A 17,482-nucleotide genomic window follows, 5' to 3' on the forward strand; every position below is an offset into this window, starting at 1 on the left:
GCGCCTTGGGCGGAGCTCCCGTGTGAGGACTCGAAAGGGGAGAGGACAAAAATACATAGAAACACTTAAGGAAGTAAATGCCGGGAACAGAAATGTCTTATCGAAGTGAAAATTTCACCTTTGCACTTTGCAGTTTGCCTCTTCCCTTCAAGTCCTGGAAAGGTTGTGTTTTTTTTTTTAAACTTTCAGGCACCTTCCAGGACCTGGCACCCGTTAGGACGGAAACCTGATTTTGGAATTTGATCTCGCGAGAACCAGTGGGGCTTGGTGCAAAGAGTATAAACGCTGATGGATGTCTAGAGAACCAATCACCGCGACCAAGAGGCAGGAGCAACGGAGGTTAAAGGTCGGACGGAAGTTCCCTAAGTTTCCGGTGGCTTGAGAGGGAGCTATGGCTAAACATCATCCGGACTTGATCTTTTGCCGCAAGCAGGCTGGTGTTGGTGAGGCAGCCTTCTGCCCCCGGCTGTCTGGGTGGGAATGGTATTAGGACCTGAGAGGTCCAGGGTTCTCGTCACTTGCTTAGGGTCTTGCCCGGGAGGCGCCACGTTTCCCGCCTCTCGGTTGAAAGTGGGAGCGCGCGGGTTTGCGGTCCCTGATGAAAAGAGGGCGGGGGCTCGCGTGCTGGGAGCCGGAGTCAGGCTGCCGGAATGGGGTTGGGAGAAATTCTCAGTTTGCACAAGACCTGTGAGGGGCTTCAGGAGGCTGTGGATTTGGTTCGGATTGAAGTTTAAGGGGATAAGATGGATAGATCCCCTCAGGGCTCACTGCAGTCCCTGCTCCTGTCCCCACCGCAAGCTCGAGGATGTTTGTTCCCTCTTCGTCAAAACTTTAATCCTAATTGTGCTTTTTACCATCTTTTATCTTGCAGCCATTGGAAGACTGTGTGAAAAGTGTGAGTGGAACACGCCTCCCCAAAGAGCCCACCTGGCCCACTCAGTTTCAGTAGAGCAAGCAAACGGGCATTTTCAGCGGTGGCACTAAGAGGGCTTTGAGTAGACGTGACCCGAAAAATGTCAACACAATGCCAGGCTGCAACTAAAGGCCACCCCCCTCACTCCAGCTTGCACGTTTTAGACACTAGGTTTTGAGAAAATCTTTAGCTTTGGACTGGAAGTAGCATGACCCCATCCCTGACATACACAAGTGTTCTGCCAATTAATTTATATAGACGTATCTACCAGGTGCTTCTCTAAGCTCTTTACCCAGTAGTTGATTAACTTTTCCTGTCTGTTGTAGAGATTGAGATGGACGCGAGGTAAGTCAGGTTTTGTGATGCCAAAGTAGAGGGTCCTCAAGTCACTGTTAGGAGACTGGTGTAGTCCCCATAGCAGGAGGAAGGCAAAGGACTTGAGGTACTTGCACGTGGGTGTAACTCCATTCTCTCCTCCTCATAGGTGATGGCAAGTGTGTGATCTGTGACTCCTATGTGCGTCCTTGCACCCTGGTGCGCATATGCGACGAGTGTAACTATGGCTCTTACCAGGGACGCTGTGTGATCTGTGGAGGCCCTGGAGTTTCAGATGCCTATTATTGTAAGGAATGCACCATCCAGGAGAAAGATGTGAGTATATATAGGAAGCTTTTCATCTGATCTTACCTTGTGTTTAGTAACACTGCCATCCACAGCAAACTGTATAGTCTCTAGATGAGTATGTTCATTTAGTCGTCTAGGTTATAATTTCTTCAATGTCTGTGAGCCAAACTGGGTGTAGCCCAACAAAGGCAGTTATTTTGTATCAAGGACAAAAGTGCAAGAGAAGCAAATTTTGGTCAACACTGGCAATTTGGAAAGTCCTCTATTCCTTTGATGTCTCTCTCGTTTTTATTCACAAACAATATCCTTTTTTTTTTTTTAAACTGTGCCACATAGCTTACAGGATCTTGAACCCTGGCCATGGCAGTGAAAACCCAGAATCCTAACCATTAGGCCATCAGGAAACTCCCAGTATTCTGCATTTTTAAGTCCTAGCATGGTGCATGGCGTATAATAGCCATTCAGTAATTCTCTTTATTATCATTAAGGACTGTGCGGGTGGATGTGTTGACTTCTGAATTTGGGACTATTCAAGTTTATTTCAGCTCTGAGTAGCTAGAGAATACTTTTGCTTTGATTTTTCAGAATTGCTTGGGATTCTGCTTGTGACATTTTTGCCCCTTAACATTGTATGCTGGCAATGGCAAGTTATTCAACTCCTTGAGCCAGTTTCCAGGATACAGTAGAGAGCTATAGATCTGTACCAAAAACAGGCTTTTTGGAGGAGGGGAGGACAACCCATGAATCACCTTTTATTCTTCTTACGACAATAAAACAAAGTGTGATACAGTACCAATAGGCTAATACAAGGTATCTGGTTACCTAATCTAGGATAAGACATATTTCCTTTTACAAATAGTAGATAATTTTATATATATATATGGCTTCCCTGGTTGCTCAGATGGTAAAGAATCTGCCTACAATATGAGAGACTCAGGTTCATCACAGGTTCAATCCCTGGGTCAGGAAGATTCCCCCTTTTATATAGATGTTATCTCCCTTATTCTTCAATAGCTTTGTTAATGAGGGGTTATTATTATCCCCATTTTACAGCCCCTCTCCCAACTAATAAGTGGCAAGTCCAAGCTTTCTGACTAAACCTCGTGGTGTCCTTTCATAAGTCTGATGTACCTGTGTTGAAGAGAAACAGTTCAGCCACCTCCGAATCTTTGCAGTTAGATTTTGTCTACCTGTAATAAGTGGGACATATTAGAGCAGATAAACCTATTTCTTATACCATTAAAGTCTTATTTAGGGAGATGAGAACGGTCATAGATAAAGTACCAGAAACATAATTTTAGTTGGTGATTTGAACATTCTCTCTCTTTTGGGGGGGGGCTGCTCTGGGTCTTGTGGTGTGTAGGGTTTGTTGCTCCAAGGCATGTGGGATCTTGGTTCCCTGACCAAGGATCAAACCCATGTCCCCTGCATTGCAAGGTAGATTTTTAAACACTGGGCCACCAGGGAAGTCCCCGATTTGAACATTCTCTTACCCTAAACTCTGATTTGCATTTATCTTTGACTGTCAAATCACACCCTGCTCAATCTGACCCACCAGCTAGGTTATTCTCCCTATAGAGAAAGGACTTTGGTTTTTGTATTTGTCTCCCTTTTTCTCTAGTTTTTGGTATGCTATTGCTGTTGAGTTCGCTAAGTTGTGTCTAACTCCTTTGTGACCCTGTAGACTGTAGCCCCGCCACCAGGCTCCTCTGCCCATAGGATTTTCCAGGCAAGAATACTGGGGTGGTTGCCATTTCCTCCAGAGGATCTTCCTGAGCCAGGGATTGAACCCAGGTCTCCTGCTTGACAGGCTGATTCTTTTTACCCCTGAGCCACCTGGGAAGCCCCAGCTCTTGGTGTAGTCCCGGTACATATTGTAAGTCTGGTCCACGTCTTTGTGCTATTCCTGTAAATCATCTGTAGGAGCTCCCCCTAGAAAGTGTCTGGTACACAGTAGGTGTTGGGTGATTATAGTCTATACCATGGTGAGACAATATCAGTGAAAAAAAGTACAAGCAAGTCTTAAACTAGCTAAAACTAGCCAGAGTCTATTAAGGACAACATTTTCTTGAACTTTTCCATGACTGTAGCTAGAGTTCTTATCTGATACACTTACAACCAGAGAGTGCTTAATAAAGGTTAATTGCTGTCTGATTCGTCTGCATGTGACGTGTGACCCGATCTCTCCGGATCCTTGTGCCTCATTCTAGATGTCACCACTTCCCTTACTTCACATTATACAGGAATGTTCTGAGGATATTTGAGATGGCATCTAGCTCGCGTTTACTCAGCAATAGTTTCCAAGGAACACAAAACAGTCCAGTGACATGATCCAGCCTCTCAGCCTTACAGATCATTATATAGATTAAGTGCCCAAGACTTTCCTACACACAAATCTTCCTACAGCCAAAGGAACCCCTCTTATTGTTCTCTTCCAGCAACTTCCATAATTTATAAGGGAATTAGCCCAGTAAGCTAAGTTAGGTGTCTCTATAGTTTTTTCAAAGCCTCGAGAATACTCAGGGGTCAGGGACAACATGTGTGGGCACTGCTGCCGAAGGACCAATTTGTAGCTTCTTATAATCTGGCATCTTATTGATCTCCCTTCACCCTTGACACCTTTTACTTAACCATTTTCCTCAACTCTCCCAACCAGATAACGAGAAAAATAGCAACTAGTATTTTTGGAGCTCTTGCTGCATGCCGGGTACTGTATTGGTCATTCTTGTCTAAAAGTTGTGCATGATACAGATGAGGAAACGAATGGCTTAAAGGCAGGTTTGGCCCAAGGTCACATGATGAATAAATGGCAGATACGGGATTAGAACCCAGGTCTCTGTAACTCTTTCTCAGCCTTTTTTTTTTGGTGGTTGTTTTTCATTATCGCCCCTCCACTAAAGGAGAAAGGTTAAAATCCAAATTAAATTTTCTTGGACCACTTGGTGGTCCAGTGGTTAAGACTTTGTGCTTCCACTGTAGGGGACACAGATTTGATCCCTGGTTGAGGAACTAAGATCTCGAATGCTGAAAAACTTTATTTACATTTTCTCTACAACAAGAGGAATTAAAGTTGGATAAGATTTTGTTGGGTAAGGGGGAGCTTCAGATCACAAACCACTGTAATGTCAACGATGTTTTCATCCTTATTGAAGATGCATCATCTAACTCAAAGCACTTACCCTAAACACTCATCGTATTTCTCTTCTCAAGGTGGTTAAGGATGCGCCTCTCTGTCTCATGCTACGTCTACCATTCTCTTCTCCCCATTTAAGTAAACAGCAGAGCAGTTAGATATATAGAAAAGATACTTGATATTTTTCAAAGGTAATTCACAAGTTAACCCTTCTCTGCAACTTCCTAAACCTTGTGAAAGTTTTGGGGTTTGCCTCCAGGAAGCTCTGTTACAAAAAACACCAAGAGTAGGAGATAGAAAGCCCAAGTTCAGGTCTTGGCTTTGCTACTAAGATACTCTGTGTGGCTTTGAGGAAATCTCACCCTGACCCCCAGCCCACAAAGGGTAGTAGTAATCCCTTTTACCTCCTGGATACATTTACTGAGAGCTTAAAGTTTCAAATAGAAAATGTGATGCCCTTGTTAAGGTCTCAAACCAGTGTACAGTCTGGTTTTTACCTTGTACCTTCATTAAACAGTTGATGGAAGAATCAGTGTTTCGTCTTCTAGTTTCTGTTAATCAAGCAGGTCTTGGCTGCTGTTGGTAATTCTTTGCTACAGATTATAAGAAATGGACATGTGGACCCATTTGCTGTAATCCTGTTTTTCTGATCTCAAAATTTGTAAATTGCTTTTTCCTGCATTTTGGTTCTGTACACATTTCCCCATGGTATGTTATATTTTGGTACATGATCAGTGTTGGTTTTTTAAGTATTACTTTAAAGTCCTGGATTTTCACCAGGTCCAGGTCCAGAGTAATTTTTGTAGCTTACTTTTGTGCCATGGAAATGGACTTGATGTTCAGCCCTCCTCGGGAAGGAAATCCATAGGCATCAAGTTCTCTTTGATGGTTGGTAATGGAGCCCACCTTAGGCTTCTCCTGGGGATGTTTTAGGGCCTTCCCAGGTGGCACTAATGGTAAAGAACCTGCCTGCCTATGCAGGAGACATAAGAGACTCAGTTCATCCATGGGTCAGAAAGATCCCCTGGAGGAGGGCCCAGCAACCCACTCCAGCATTCTTGCCTGGAGAATCTCATGGAGAGAGGAGCCTGGCAGGCTACAGTCCATGGGGTCACATAGAGTTGGACACAACTGAACTAACCTAGCATGCACACAGGGGGATGTTTTTTTTTTTTTTCCAGGGGAATGTTTTAATGGACATATTTAGTGTAATGGAAAGAAGCACTTGGCAGTCTAGTGTCTACTTTTTTGTGCGTGAAATTTTATAAATTAAGTGGCCATGCAACATGTACATTGAATTCAAGCTGTAGCTGCCTAAAATAAAAGAAATAAAAGCTCGCTGTGCTCAGAATGGGGAACTCTGTTACCCTTTGGGAGGACTGAGAAAGACTGAAATTTGTCCTCAGGCACACAGTTGCTAAAGGAGCTCCTGGCACCAGGCAGACATATGCAGGTTTTTTTGTTTTTTTTTTGGCCTTGTTTAGCACACAAAGCCTCCAAAAATTTGCGCGTGTTACAGCTCTTTGCGCTGTTCAAACTTACCTTGCAGGTTGTTTTTAATATACTCCCCAGCTTAGCTCACAAGTACTCTGTACTGTCCTTCGAGGTTTTCTTAAACATTTTCATTTTCATGGTCTCCGTTCACAGCCACATTCACAAAAGCCAGCCAGTGCACACATCCTCACTTCTCACAGTATTGTTAGAATTTGGGAACAACCACTGGACCCACAGGATATGTACAAAATAAAAATGGGAGTTTAGGCAAGAAAATAGGAGATTTATATAAGTCAGTGAGAGAGAATGCCATAAAAACCAAAGAGCTAATAATCTAAAACATTGGTTTTCTGATGTTTTTTTCAGCTTTTTAATATGTGGAGTCTTATCTTCAAAAAGTATCTTATTCAGAAGCCATATGTGTGGGTGTGTTAGGTTGGACCATTATGAAATTGCTGCTATTTGTTTTGGCAATTTCTTATAATTTATTAAAGGCTGGCTATATGCCAGGTATTATTCTAAGTACATTTCTTGATTCTTAACTCTGTAAGGTAGGTTCTACCATTATAGTAATTTAATATGACTAAAAAGAGACAGAAAGGGTAGTAACTTCTCAGAATTCAGGTGGCCTGTCTCCAGAGCCTATGGTCTTAATATGAATGAGAAGAGAGCTGCATAGATTGGGGGAAGAGTCCTGCAGTCACCTGGCACCTCTCAGGACTCTCTAGAGCTCTATAAATAACAGTTTGTAAACATTGACCTCATCCAGTCATCTTGTTTTATAGTTGGATATGAATCCAGACAGAAGTGGTTTGCCCAGTCATGCAAGTCAGTGAGGCATAGTAAACCTGAACAGGCTGTCATCATACCACAAAATTTCATAGCATCCCTAAAGGGCTTAGAGCACTGTCGTGTCTAATAGCAGACTATCTTTGGTCAGGAGAGGCAGTTCTTCTGACATTTGTACCAAGATTCCCAGTACAGATTACGTGGCTTACTTGAGTGCACCTAGTACCTAGCATTGGTGGGGCTGGGCTCCCCACAGCCTGGCTCCCTCAGCACACTGAGCTCCACAGACGGTAGTTCTCAATGTAATACATGGTACTGGATTGATCAAAAAGTTCTTCGGGTTTTTCCATTACTTTTTTTTTTTAGTTTATTTTTGGCTGTGCTGGGTCTTCACTGCTGTGCACAGGCTTTCTCGTTGCAGCAAGTGGGGCTTGCTTTTTGTTGTGGTGCATGGGCTTTTCATTGCAGTGGCTTCTCTTGTTGCAGAGCACAGGCTCTAGGTGCGGGGGATCAGTACTTGTGGTACAGGGGATTAGTTCCCACGCAGCATGTGGGTTCCTCGCAGATCAGGGATCAAACCGGTGTCCACTGCATTGCAAGGTGGGCTCTTAACCGCTGGAAGAGGCACTTAACCATGTGGCTTTGAACCACAAGGGGGGCACTTCCCCACCAGGGAAGCCCCGCAGTAACATCTTTGCAGAAAAACCTGAAGGAACTTTTTGGGCAACCTATACATGTTTTCTAGAAAATAATGAAATGTTAGTGTTGGCTTTGTGTCTTTTCAGAAATTTTTTTTACAGTGTTGGTATTAGTCCCCCAAAAGAGAAATCAGCTGAATTAGAAATAAGATATCTGAGGACTGGACTCATTCATTCATTCATTCATTCCATAGCCCAACGTCAAGCAACTACCTTTGACATGAATGTTTAATAAAATCATCAGATCTAGGAAGGCTTCTTCCAGTAGCAATTCCACCAGTTTTCCTCTCATCATCCCAAATTAACTGATGGAGCCATCATCCCTGCAAAACACAGTTTCCCAGGGGCTTCATTGAAACCACTCAAGCTCACAAAATGGCCAGGGAAGCCTGACATTACAAATCAGAGTATGGACTGTCAACAGCGATCTCTAGCACAGGAGCACTCTTCTCCCAAGACCATGTGTCAAATTAAGTGAATAAGGACACATCAAACTCAGTAGTCTCTTATGATATTTAAAATGTAAGGTACTATTTCCTAAAGTCTTCAGTTTTGTTCCCTTGGTATTCTCTCCTTTCTTGGGATAGTGAAAGAAAGCTAAAGAGCTTGATCTATAATTATTACCATTTCCTACCTCTCATTTGGAGAAAATCCTTTGAACACCTTAAAGAGTTTTATTTATTTTTTGGGTCACACATCATGTGGGATCTTAGTTCCCCAACCAGGGATCAAACCCATGCTCGATTCATTGGACACACAGAGTCTTAACTATGGGACCATCAGGGAAGTTCACCTTAAAAAGTTTTAGATTTTGCCTCCACTGTATCATATTAGCAACAGAAGTGGGTTAAGAATCCAGCATTCTAAGTGCAGACCGCTGGATAGATGGCAAATTCTAGGTGCTTAATAAATACTTGATTGATCAAATAGGATAACTGAACTGATAAGATGAATGGCTAAACCATTAATCCAAAAGTTATTTTTATCTTAGTGTGAAAGTCACTCAGTCACATCTGACTCTTTGCGGCCCCATGGACTATACAGTCTATGGAATTCTCCAGGCCAGAATATTGGAGTGGGAGCCTCGCCCTTCTCCAGAGGATCTTCCCAACCCAGGGATCAAACCCAGGCCTCCCGCATTGCAGGCAGATTCTTTACCAGCTGAGCCACAAGGGAAACCCAAATTTTTATCTTAGATGCCTTTCAATTCAAGCTCAGAGACTTTTAACAACTTTTCTGTTTTCCAGAGAGATGGTTGCCCAAAGATTGTCAATTTGGGAAGCTCTAAGACAGATCTCTTCTATGAACGCAAAAAATATGGCTTCAAGAAGAGGTGATTGGTGGGCTGCCTGTTCCTCCCCCCATCAAACTGCTGCAGCTGCCAAAAAAAATGCCTACTACTGCCAGCAGAAAGGAAGCGGAGCACAGAGCATCACCTGAATTGCCTATTAGTACAGGGCACCTTCCCACTGTTTCCTCTCACCTGGACCTGGTAGGAATGGAAGAAAGATTCTTCTCAGAGCACTCTGGCAGACTATCAGAAAAATTGATAGATGAGTTCATGGTATTCCTTAAATTCAAGAGGCAAGGATGTGTTATCCACACCAAGAATTTCTGCACACCAAAACCTTCTAAAACAGAAATAATATGTCATTTCCATCTTCTATTTGAGGAGTCGACTGTGAAGCTACCTGCAGTGAAAAGCGTGTTCTTGCAGAATCTCTGATGGCAGTTGTCCTTGATGAAATATCTGCAGTGGGGGGGGGGGGGGGCCAGCAGAACAATAATTGCGGGCATTTCATCTTGTAACCTTTACCAGGTGGTGCTGGTTCATGTTATTTTTCTTCTAAAAATTGGAAACCCTTCCTCTTGCTGTTATATTAATAAAGTAGGTGTTTATTTTCTGGTAGTCAACCCCTTCCCAATTTAATTTTAACTCTAGGAATTTTAGTCACCCAGAAATTTGTGATTCAAAATAGAGGTATTGGGATTAACTTAAGCACCTTGTTCTCTTATTACTACTGCAATTCAAAACCACTCAGGCCTTTTATGATAAGTAAACCAAAGTTATTTTTAGAAACATCACTTTTTTCCTTCCTGCCCAACTTGAATTTTGAACTGAAGAGGTTGCTTCCAATAATGGTGAAGGGAGTGAGACAAAATGTATTCAAATCAATGAGTTAGAAGAACTGAACTTGGTTGGCTTTTTTTCATAAAGTGCACATATATACTCACATTAAGGATATAAGGGAGGGACCTCCCTGGTGGTCCAGTGGTTATTTCTCTGCAGGGGAGTGCAGCGGGTGTGGGTTCAGTTCCTGGTCAGGGAAGTAAGATTCCACATGCCATGCTGCTGCTGCTGCTAAGTCGCTTCAGTCGTGTCCGACTCTGTGCGACCCAATAGACAGCACCCACCAGGCTCCCCCGTCCCTGGGATTCTCCAGGCAAGAACACTGGAGTGGGTTGCCATTTCCTTCTCCAATGCATGAATGTGAAAAGTAAAGCGAAGTCGCTCAGTCGTGTCCGACTTCGCGACCCCGTGGACCGCAGCCTACCAGGCTCCTCCATCCATGGGATTTTCCAGGCAAGAGTACTGGAGGGGGTTGCCATTGCCTTCTCTGCACATGCCATGAGGTGCGGCCAAAAAAAAAGAGGATGTGAAGGGATGTGTGATTTAAGTAAAATCAACTTTAGATGTATCCTACCCTAACTCAACCATCTGTACTTTTTGTCTGCTAGAGGCAATAAGCAAGTTATCCGGAGGAGGCGTGTTCATAATTGGAGACTTCCAGTCAAGTAAGCCTTTAAGAGCATGAATTTGAAAGAGCTTGTGAGTCCTGCAGAATCCAGGGACCTGGCCCAAGGTCCCATTGCAACTTAGTGCAGAACCAAAGAGATGAGTCTTCTGACTTCTGTTTTGTCTTGAATTGATACTTGCTTATTTATGATGTATTGAATGTCCAAAACAGAATTTAGATAATTTCTGCCTTCAAAGAATTTAGTGATTGAGCTTAACAGAAACAGCTCAGTGCAACTCAGGGGCTGCACAAAGCAAGGGCCTAGCGAGAGGCACCTCAGGAAGGCTAGAGGAAGATCATAGCCCTAGGACTGCCATGAGGGCTCCTTTCAGTTCCTCAAACCTGCTTTCCCTCCTGCCTCTGTGCTCTTTACCTGTAAAGCTCTGTTCTGCTGCTGCTCAGCCAACTGCTCCTTGTCCTTCAGACCTTAGCTAAGTGTTTCCTTAAAGATGTTTCGTTCAGCCACCAGTCAGAGTCCCTCTGTCATACTCCCACATATCCCCATGAGCATTTTGTCTCTAGCATTTGGTAATATTGACTGTCATCTATAAGGCAGTGTTCCATGATGGCAGGAAACAAGTCTGTGTGCCCAGCATGTAGCAGGTACTCAGTGTTGAATGAATAATTGAAGTCATAGAAGCCAGGTAGTAAACTGGGCTTTCAAGGCCATATTGGAGCCTCCCAGCAGAGGGGATGGGGTCTGCTGATAATGGACATTTTTGTGGGGGAAACAGTTTGGACAGGGTGATGTGTTGGGGGAGCTCTGAGCAGTTTTAAAACATCAGGTGAGGGTTATGGTATATCAAAAGTTGTAGAGACCAGGATACTCTTCAGATTATAACTAGAATCTGTCACTGATTCTAACTAACTTTAGTTAGTAACCAACTTTAGTTTTAAAGTGTAATATTAAGTCATGTTTGTTTTACTAAACAATTTCTGAAGTTTGTTCATTGGGACTTCCCTGGCAATCCAGCGGTTAAAACTCCATGCTTCCAATGCAGGGGACTCTGGTTTGATCCCTGGTCAGGGAATGAAGATCCCACATGCCTTGAGGTATGCCCCTCCCCGCCCCCCAAAAAAAAAATTTATTAACCACCTTGGTCCATGTAACATCTTGCATCTACAAGTGTTTGAAAAAGCTACTGCTTAGTTTAAGCAAAACACCACCTTACTGTGTTCTGTGAGCTTCAGGGTGTATACCTCTAAAAGGTCTTGCAAGGGAGCTTAAATTTTAGTGCCCAGTGAGATTTCCATACTGATCAGTGATAGGCAAATTCAATCTCAGCCCAGTGAATTATGCTGAATGCTGTTCCTCTGTCACCTAATTTCACAATCCCATTCTCCATTTGCTTGCTGTCTGAGGCCAAAGGATACAAGTTAAGAACCTCTGGTGGCTTAAGACACTGTGCTTCCAATGCAAAGGGCCTGGGTTCAATCCCTGGTCAGGAAACTAGGGACCAAATGCCCATGAAAGTTAAAAGTCCTTCCTACTGCAACTAAGTGCTGGAGCAGCCAAAAAAATATTTTTTAAAAAAAGACCATCTTATATAAATGGTGTTGAAGTTCAAGTCCTTAGTTATTGTCTACCTTGGACCTTAGAGTAAGTCTTTTTCAGTTTTAAAAATCAGAATAATGACAGTATTAAATTCTCTGTTGAGAAAACATTACTTACAAACTGAATTTTAACCTCTAATTGTATATAGTTCTTTGGAAAGAATTAGAATAATAATCTCAGACAACTGTATTGCCACAAAAAATCAGAATGGTCTTTTTAAAATTACTGTTTTTCTCATTTGTTGAAGTAACCACTGCTTACACAAGTCTAGTTGAAATAACTAAATTTATTATAGTCAGTCTAAGAAAGCCATTTCATTCCCCAGGTATATGATTACTGTTAAGTATTCAGTGTTTAATACATTCATTTCTAGGATCTAAAAAGGGTGAGTGTCTTGCTTCTAGCTTCTCAAATACGCTTTGTACACATACGGTAATTTAATCTCCTTTAAACATCACACTTATTACATTGCTCTTCCTCAAAAACAAAAAAAAATAGTGTAATGAGAAATGCGTTGTCTTTTATTATCAGTCCTGTATTTGAATTCTGATCTGCTACTGATCTTTAGTGAGGCTCTGGGGGCATTTTTTTCTTATCTATTAAATAAGGACATTAATGCCTCCCACTTTGGTTTGTAAGGATTAAATTTGACCTGGTAAATGCCTGACCCTTACTGGGAAGACTTTACTTTTTTCAATGGTAATTCTTACAAAGGGTCTCTACTTCATAGATAAACATTTAAGTCCTAGCATTGAAGGTCTTCCATATAGTTCCCCCTCTTCCCTACCCCTCAGGTTTTCCTCTATTCATGAAGGGAATTCCTCACACATACCCCATCTTTTTGGCTCCCTATTTCCTTTGTTTGAAATACCATTCCACTGTCACATTATCTAGCCAACTCTGTGCCTTTTCTTTCTAAGCTCCTAACATATGAATGCTGCCAGATGCACCATACCCTACAACAATCTCTCACTTGGACTACTTTCACACCTGGTACATATGTATAATAGAAACCAAAATTTCATGAAATATTTACCGTGTGTACAGGATTTTCCAGTATTTTTCAATTTATTCTGTTCTAAAAAAAAAAACACACCTAGAAAAAGTACTCACAAATACAGGAGTCTGGGTAAGTAATATAAGTGATTAAAAGGGAGGGATGGGAGACTTTCTTGGTGGTCCAGTGGTTAATCCACCTTCCAGTTCAGGGGACACAGGTTTGATCCCTGGTCAGAGAACTAAGAGCCCAAATGCCTCGCACCACAAGTACTGAGCCCTCACTTAGAGAGCCTGTGTGCCTCAACGGAAGATCCTGTGTGCTCCAACTAAGAACCAACACAGCCAAATAAAAAAATTTTTAAGGGGAGAGATGAGACTTCCCTGGTGGTCCAATGGTTAAGACTCCACCCTTCCATTGCAGGGGGCACAGTTCAATCCCCAGTCGGGGATCATCCTGCATACCTCATGGTACAGGGTAAAAAAAAAACATGGGAGGGATGTAAGAAGAGCAGCCCAAACATGATGGTTACTGGTATGTGGCACTGGGCCTCAGTGTCTGGGGGACAATAGGGAATCTAGGAACCTTGGAACCAGAGAGCACAGGCCCTGTCTACAGGGAACAGTCACTATTCAACTGAAACAATCGCCAGCTTGAATGCCCAGTGTTACCATATCTTTTGAATTTAGAACAAGTGACAAGACATTTTTGTATAACCTCTCAACTTTTAAGTGTTGTCCACTCATTTCAAAAATTGTAGGGGCTTCCCTGGTGGTCCAGTGATTATGAATCCACCTTGCAATGCATGGGAAACCGGTTCGATTCCTGGTCTGGGAAGATCCCACATGCCATGGAACAGCTAAGCCCGTGTGCCACAACCACTAAGCCTGAGCTCTAGAGCCAGGGAGCCACAACTACTGAAGCCTAAGCACCTTAGAGCCCATGTCCTGCAACATGAGAAGCCACTGCAGTGAGAAGTCGGAGTGCCCCGACTCACCACAAATTGAGAAAGCCAGAGCAAGGCCACAAAGACCCAGCGCAGCCAATTAAAAATAAATTTTTTTTTAATGTGTCAGTATATGCCAAGGCAATAGATCCACCAGATGTTGACCTTGGCCTGCAATTAGCAGCTTCTAAATTAAGAAAACTAACTTCCCAGGGAATGAAACTCAACTAAATCTCAAAGAGATTGTATGTCACTACATTTTGACCTGTAGTTCAAACTCTAGTTTGAACCAAGGACATAAAGGTGAAAGATTCTTTGCCTTGGAATTTTCCTGCCTTTAAAAAAAAAAAAGGTTCCAGTTTCCATCTTTTGCCAGTTATTTAGTTCCTTATCAACTATATCACCAAATGGCCCGCCTGCCATCACCAAGGCTAAAGTGATACTTTCTTTGGACACTCTAGTTTTAGTGTCTCAGCCAAAGACAGGTTTGTTCACTTACCTCCTTTACTAGAGGTAAATGAGGTCAATAAACAGCCTATCATTTGCCCTCAGCATCCATCCAATCACTCTTCTCCAAAGTTAATTTCTGTTGTGGCTGTCTTTGTTCCTGCCAAGTTGGAGCAGTGGATCTGAAGAATCAAATTTTCTATTTTCTTGGATAACTTAAAAGAAAATACAAAATTTCTCACCCGGACATGTGTGTGTGTGAGACTGACTCACCCCTCAGAGTTAATTGGGGCTAATTATGACCAGCCTGACTTGTCACTACAAAACATCTGGCATAACTTGCTTACTCTCAGACAGGGGAGCTGCCTCCACCCTCTGAGCACATGCTTACTCCTGAAGCTCACCATCTTGAAAACAAAGTGTATGTCTTTCAACCTGTGATTATTCAACATAGGAGGAGACTCTGGAATGCTTGAGTAGGAACTCAGCTCACAATTAAGCCCTGACAAGAGGAAATCACACGTTGAGGAGAGCAAAAAACGTCCACCTTACCACATGATAAATGGAGACTTCAGCAGTTAAGAATGGTGATTACCTTTTTTCCTCTCTATTTTTTTTTTTTTTTTTCCTATTTATATGCTAACCCTTTACCCAGCGCTCCCACTTGCCAGGGAGGCTGAGTTTCTCAGTTTTGTTTCAGCGATATTGGTCCAGACTGGTATGTTTTCAGCATTGCAGGAGAGATTGGAATAAATGCTGGAATACGCAGAAATTCAACACCTTCTTTCCAGGGATTCACTCCTCCTTCAGCCTGCACTGAATGGTAGGAAATGTGTACCCTTTATCTGCTTACATGGACTCCACCCCTCCTTCTTGTGATACCCTAGGAGAATTCGTTTCAGCTCACTCGCCCCTTTCTCTTTCTGTCTTGTATGGTTTCCTGTTGCGGAATACACACCGAACTGAGCACAGCACATGTAGGATGCAATTTGACCAGGACTGTGACCTTTAAGAACAGCAACTATTTGAGACGGTGGCTCAGACGGTAAAGTGTCTGCCTACAATGCGGAAGACCCAGGTTCAATCTCTGGATGGGGAAGATCTCCTGGAGAAGGAAATGGCAACCCACTCCGTTATTCTTGCCTTAAAAATCCCATGGACGGAGGAGCCTGGTAGGCTACAGTCCATGGGGTTGCAAAGAGTCGGACACGACTGAGCGACTTCACTTTCTTTCACTTAACATACAGTATCAGATTTAATCCCCATACGATCTCCATTTTAAGGATTAGAAAACGTTTTGATGATGTAAAGAGATTTACTGCCATTAAATCAAGATAAAACGGTTGGTGGCAGAACTGGGATTCAAACCCACTGATTTCCACAGCGGCCTCCAATAAATGACTACAAATACCAGCATCCCTTGCAATGCCCCAATACGCAACCGCACTCTCCGCCCCCACTCCAAGGGCTGGGCTCCCAGGCTCTTCGCCCCCACTTCCCCAGTCCAAGAGGTTGGATCGAACACCCAATCAGGGGCTGCCGCTCCCTGTTCCCCACCAATGGAAAGGCTGTTGCTAACGTACCGGGTATATTTTTAGCTCTCCAGGGCTCCGGAACCCTGAGTCGGCCAAGTCTCGCTGCCCGGTTGGAACCCGCGAGGGGAGGGGAGAAGAGAGGGAGGCGGGGCGGGACGGGGGCGGGGGTGCAGGGGAGAGAAGGGGAGGGGAAGGAGGTGGAGGAGGAATAAGAAGGGGAGGGGTGGAGTAGGCTAGGCGGTGGGGGTGTGTATGTGACGCTCTGGCACTCGCTGACGCACAAGCAAGTAGTCCCTGGAGGTGCCCCAGGGGCTGAAGCGCTGAGTGTGGGGGTAGGGAGGGGGGGGGAATTTCGGGCTCAGGCTCCCTCCTGCTTTCGGTCCCCTTGGAGTTTGCCCTCCAGTCCACCGTTTCTCTACAGCGAAGAGCATTTAAAGCCGCACGTTACCGTTGCTCTCTGCCCTTGCCAAAAATAGTGATCAAGGAAAAACTGCAAACCATTCGTAGCTGGAAACTTTCGATCTCGCCACCCCACGTGGGTTTGGCGGCTGCTGTTGGGCTGGAACCGTCTGGAATGAGAATTAAGGTCGGGGGTAGGGAGGGAGTTGGGGAATGGGCGATTAAAGAAGGGATAGGAAGACTTCTCGTACAAGCTCCCAGCGGTTCCGGGCTTCATCCAGGGCAGTCCCGTCCGCCTGTGACCTCCCTGGAGGCTCAGGCCTCCCTACACACACACACTCTGCCCACCGACTCGGTGTCTCGCACAGTCACAAAGTAACCGAGTGGCCAATAGCGCCGAGCGCGCGGGTCTGGCGTGTGAGGGTCCCCGGGTTGGGCGAACCTGGGTCCGCCGCCCGAGGGACTGACTGTCGGGTGCGCGAGCCCGGTGCCTCTGGCCTTAGCAGGCGCCACCCCCACCGGCGGGGGCTGTTACTAGAAGAAATGTGGCTCGGGGTGCGGGGGGGGGGGATGTCCCCGACTGGGGATAACCTTATGGGGGCGTCCGCAGAGGGGCCGAGCCCCGCCCGGAGCGGGCAGGGGACGCGCCTGCGCGGGGCTGGGGCTGGCGCTGCCCCAGACGCGAGGTTAACGGGCGCCAGAGGCGGCAAGGGGGCAGGTTCATGTGGCTCTCGGCTCCTTTTCGTGGCCGTCTGGCCGGCGTCTGGTCATCCCTTTCTTACACTCGCGCTGCCTGAGCCCAGGTTTTCCCCTCGACGTTACGGGTCCCCCTGACTAGGCACAAGTTCGGAAGACTCGGGCCAAGCCGAGTTTGATTGAAAAGGCCGAAACCTTTCGAGAGCTCGAGTCGTCCCCTCAGCTCCCCGACCCGCGAAGAGACCCGTAACTGGGGCGGTGCGAGCCGCCGCGGGGAAGGTCAGTCAAAGAGGCTCAGCCGGAAGGACTCGCTGAGGTGGCCGCGAGCAAAACCGAACCGTGCAGGTGCAGGGCCGAAAGACACAGCGAGGAAAACTCCGTTTTCCCGCGACACACCCATTCAGCCAACACACCTTCAAGTGAGCACACGGGCAGTCCCAGGCCAGACCCACCCCCCC

The 17,482-nt window shown here is 44.8% G+C and overlaps 1 protein-coding gene and 1 long non-coding RNA gene across 2 annotated transcripts; both read left to right on the forward strand.

Moving 5' to 3' along the window:
- The first annotated feature begins 308 nt into the window (after positions 1-308).
- Positions 309-9,560, forward strand: PHF5A (PHD finger protein 5A). Its single transcript, XM_043439847.1, has 4 exons — positions 309-443; positions 872-895; positions 1,398-1,564; positions 8,899-9,560. The coding sequence occupies exons 1-4, from the start codon at positions 392-394 to the stop codon at positions 8,986-8,988; spliced, it is 333 nt and encodes a 110-aa protein (XP_043295782.1). The 5' UTR covers positions 309-391; the 3' UTR covers positions 8,989-9,560.
- A 3,897-nt stretch (positions 9,561-13,457) lies between these two features.
- On the forward strand, positions 13,458-15,807 carry LOC122423696. Its single transcript, XR_006264200.1, has 3 exons — positions 13,458-14,981; positions 15,095-15,217; positions 15,367-15,807. It is a non-coding gene; the product is annotated as an uncharacterized LOC122423696 (long non-coding RNA).
- Positions 15,808-17,482: the final 1,675 nt, after the last annotated feature.

This window comes from Cervus canadensis, chromosome 21 (genome assembly GCF_019320065.1).
Source record: "Cervus canadensis isolate Bull #8, Minnesota chromosome 21, ASM1932006v1, whole genome shotgun sequence".
Taxonomy (NCBI): Eukaryota; Metazoa; Chordata; class Mammalia; order Artiodactyla; family Cervidae; genus Cervus; species Cervus canadensis.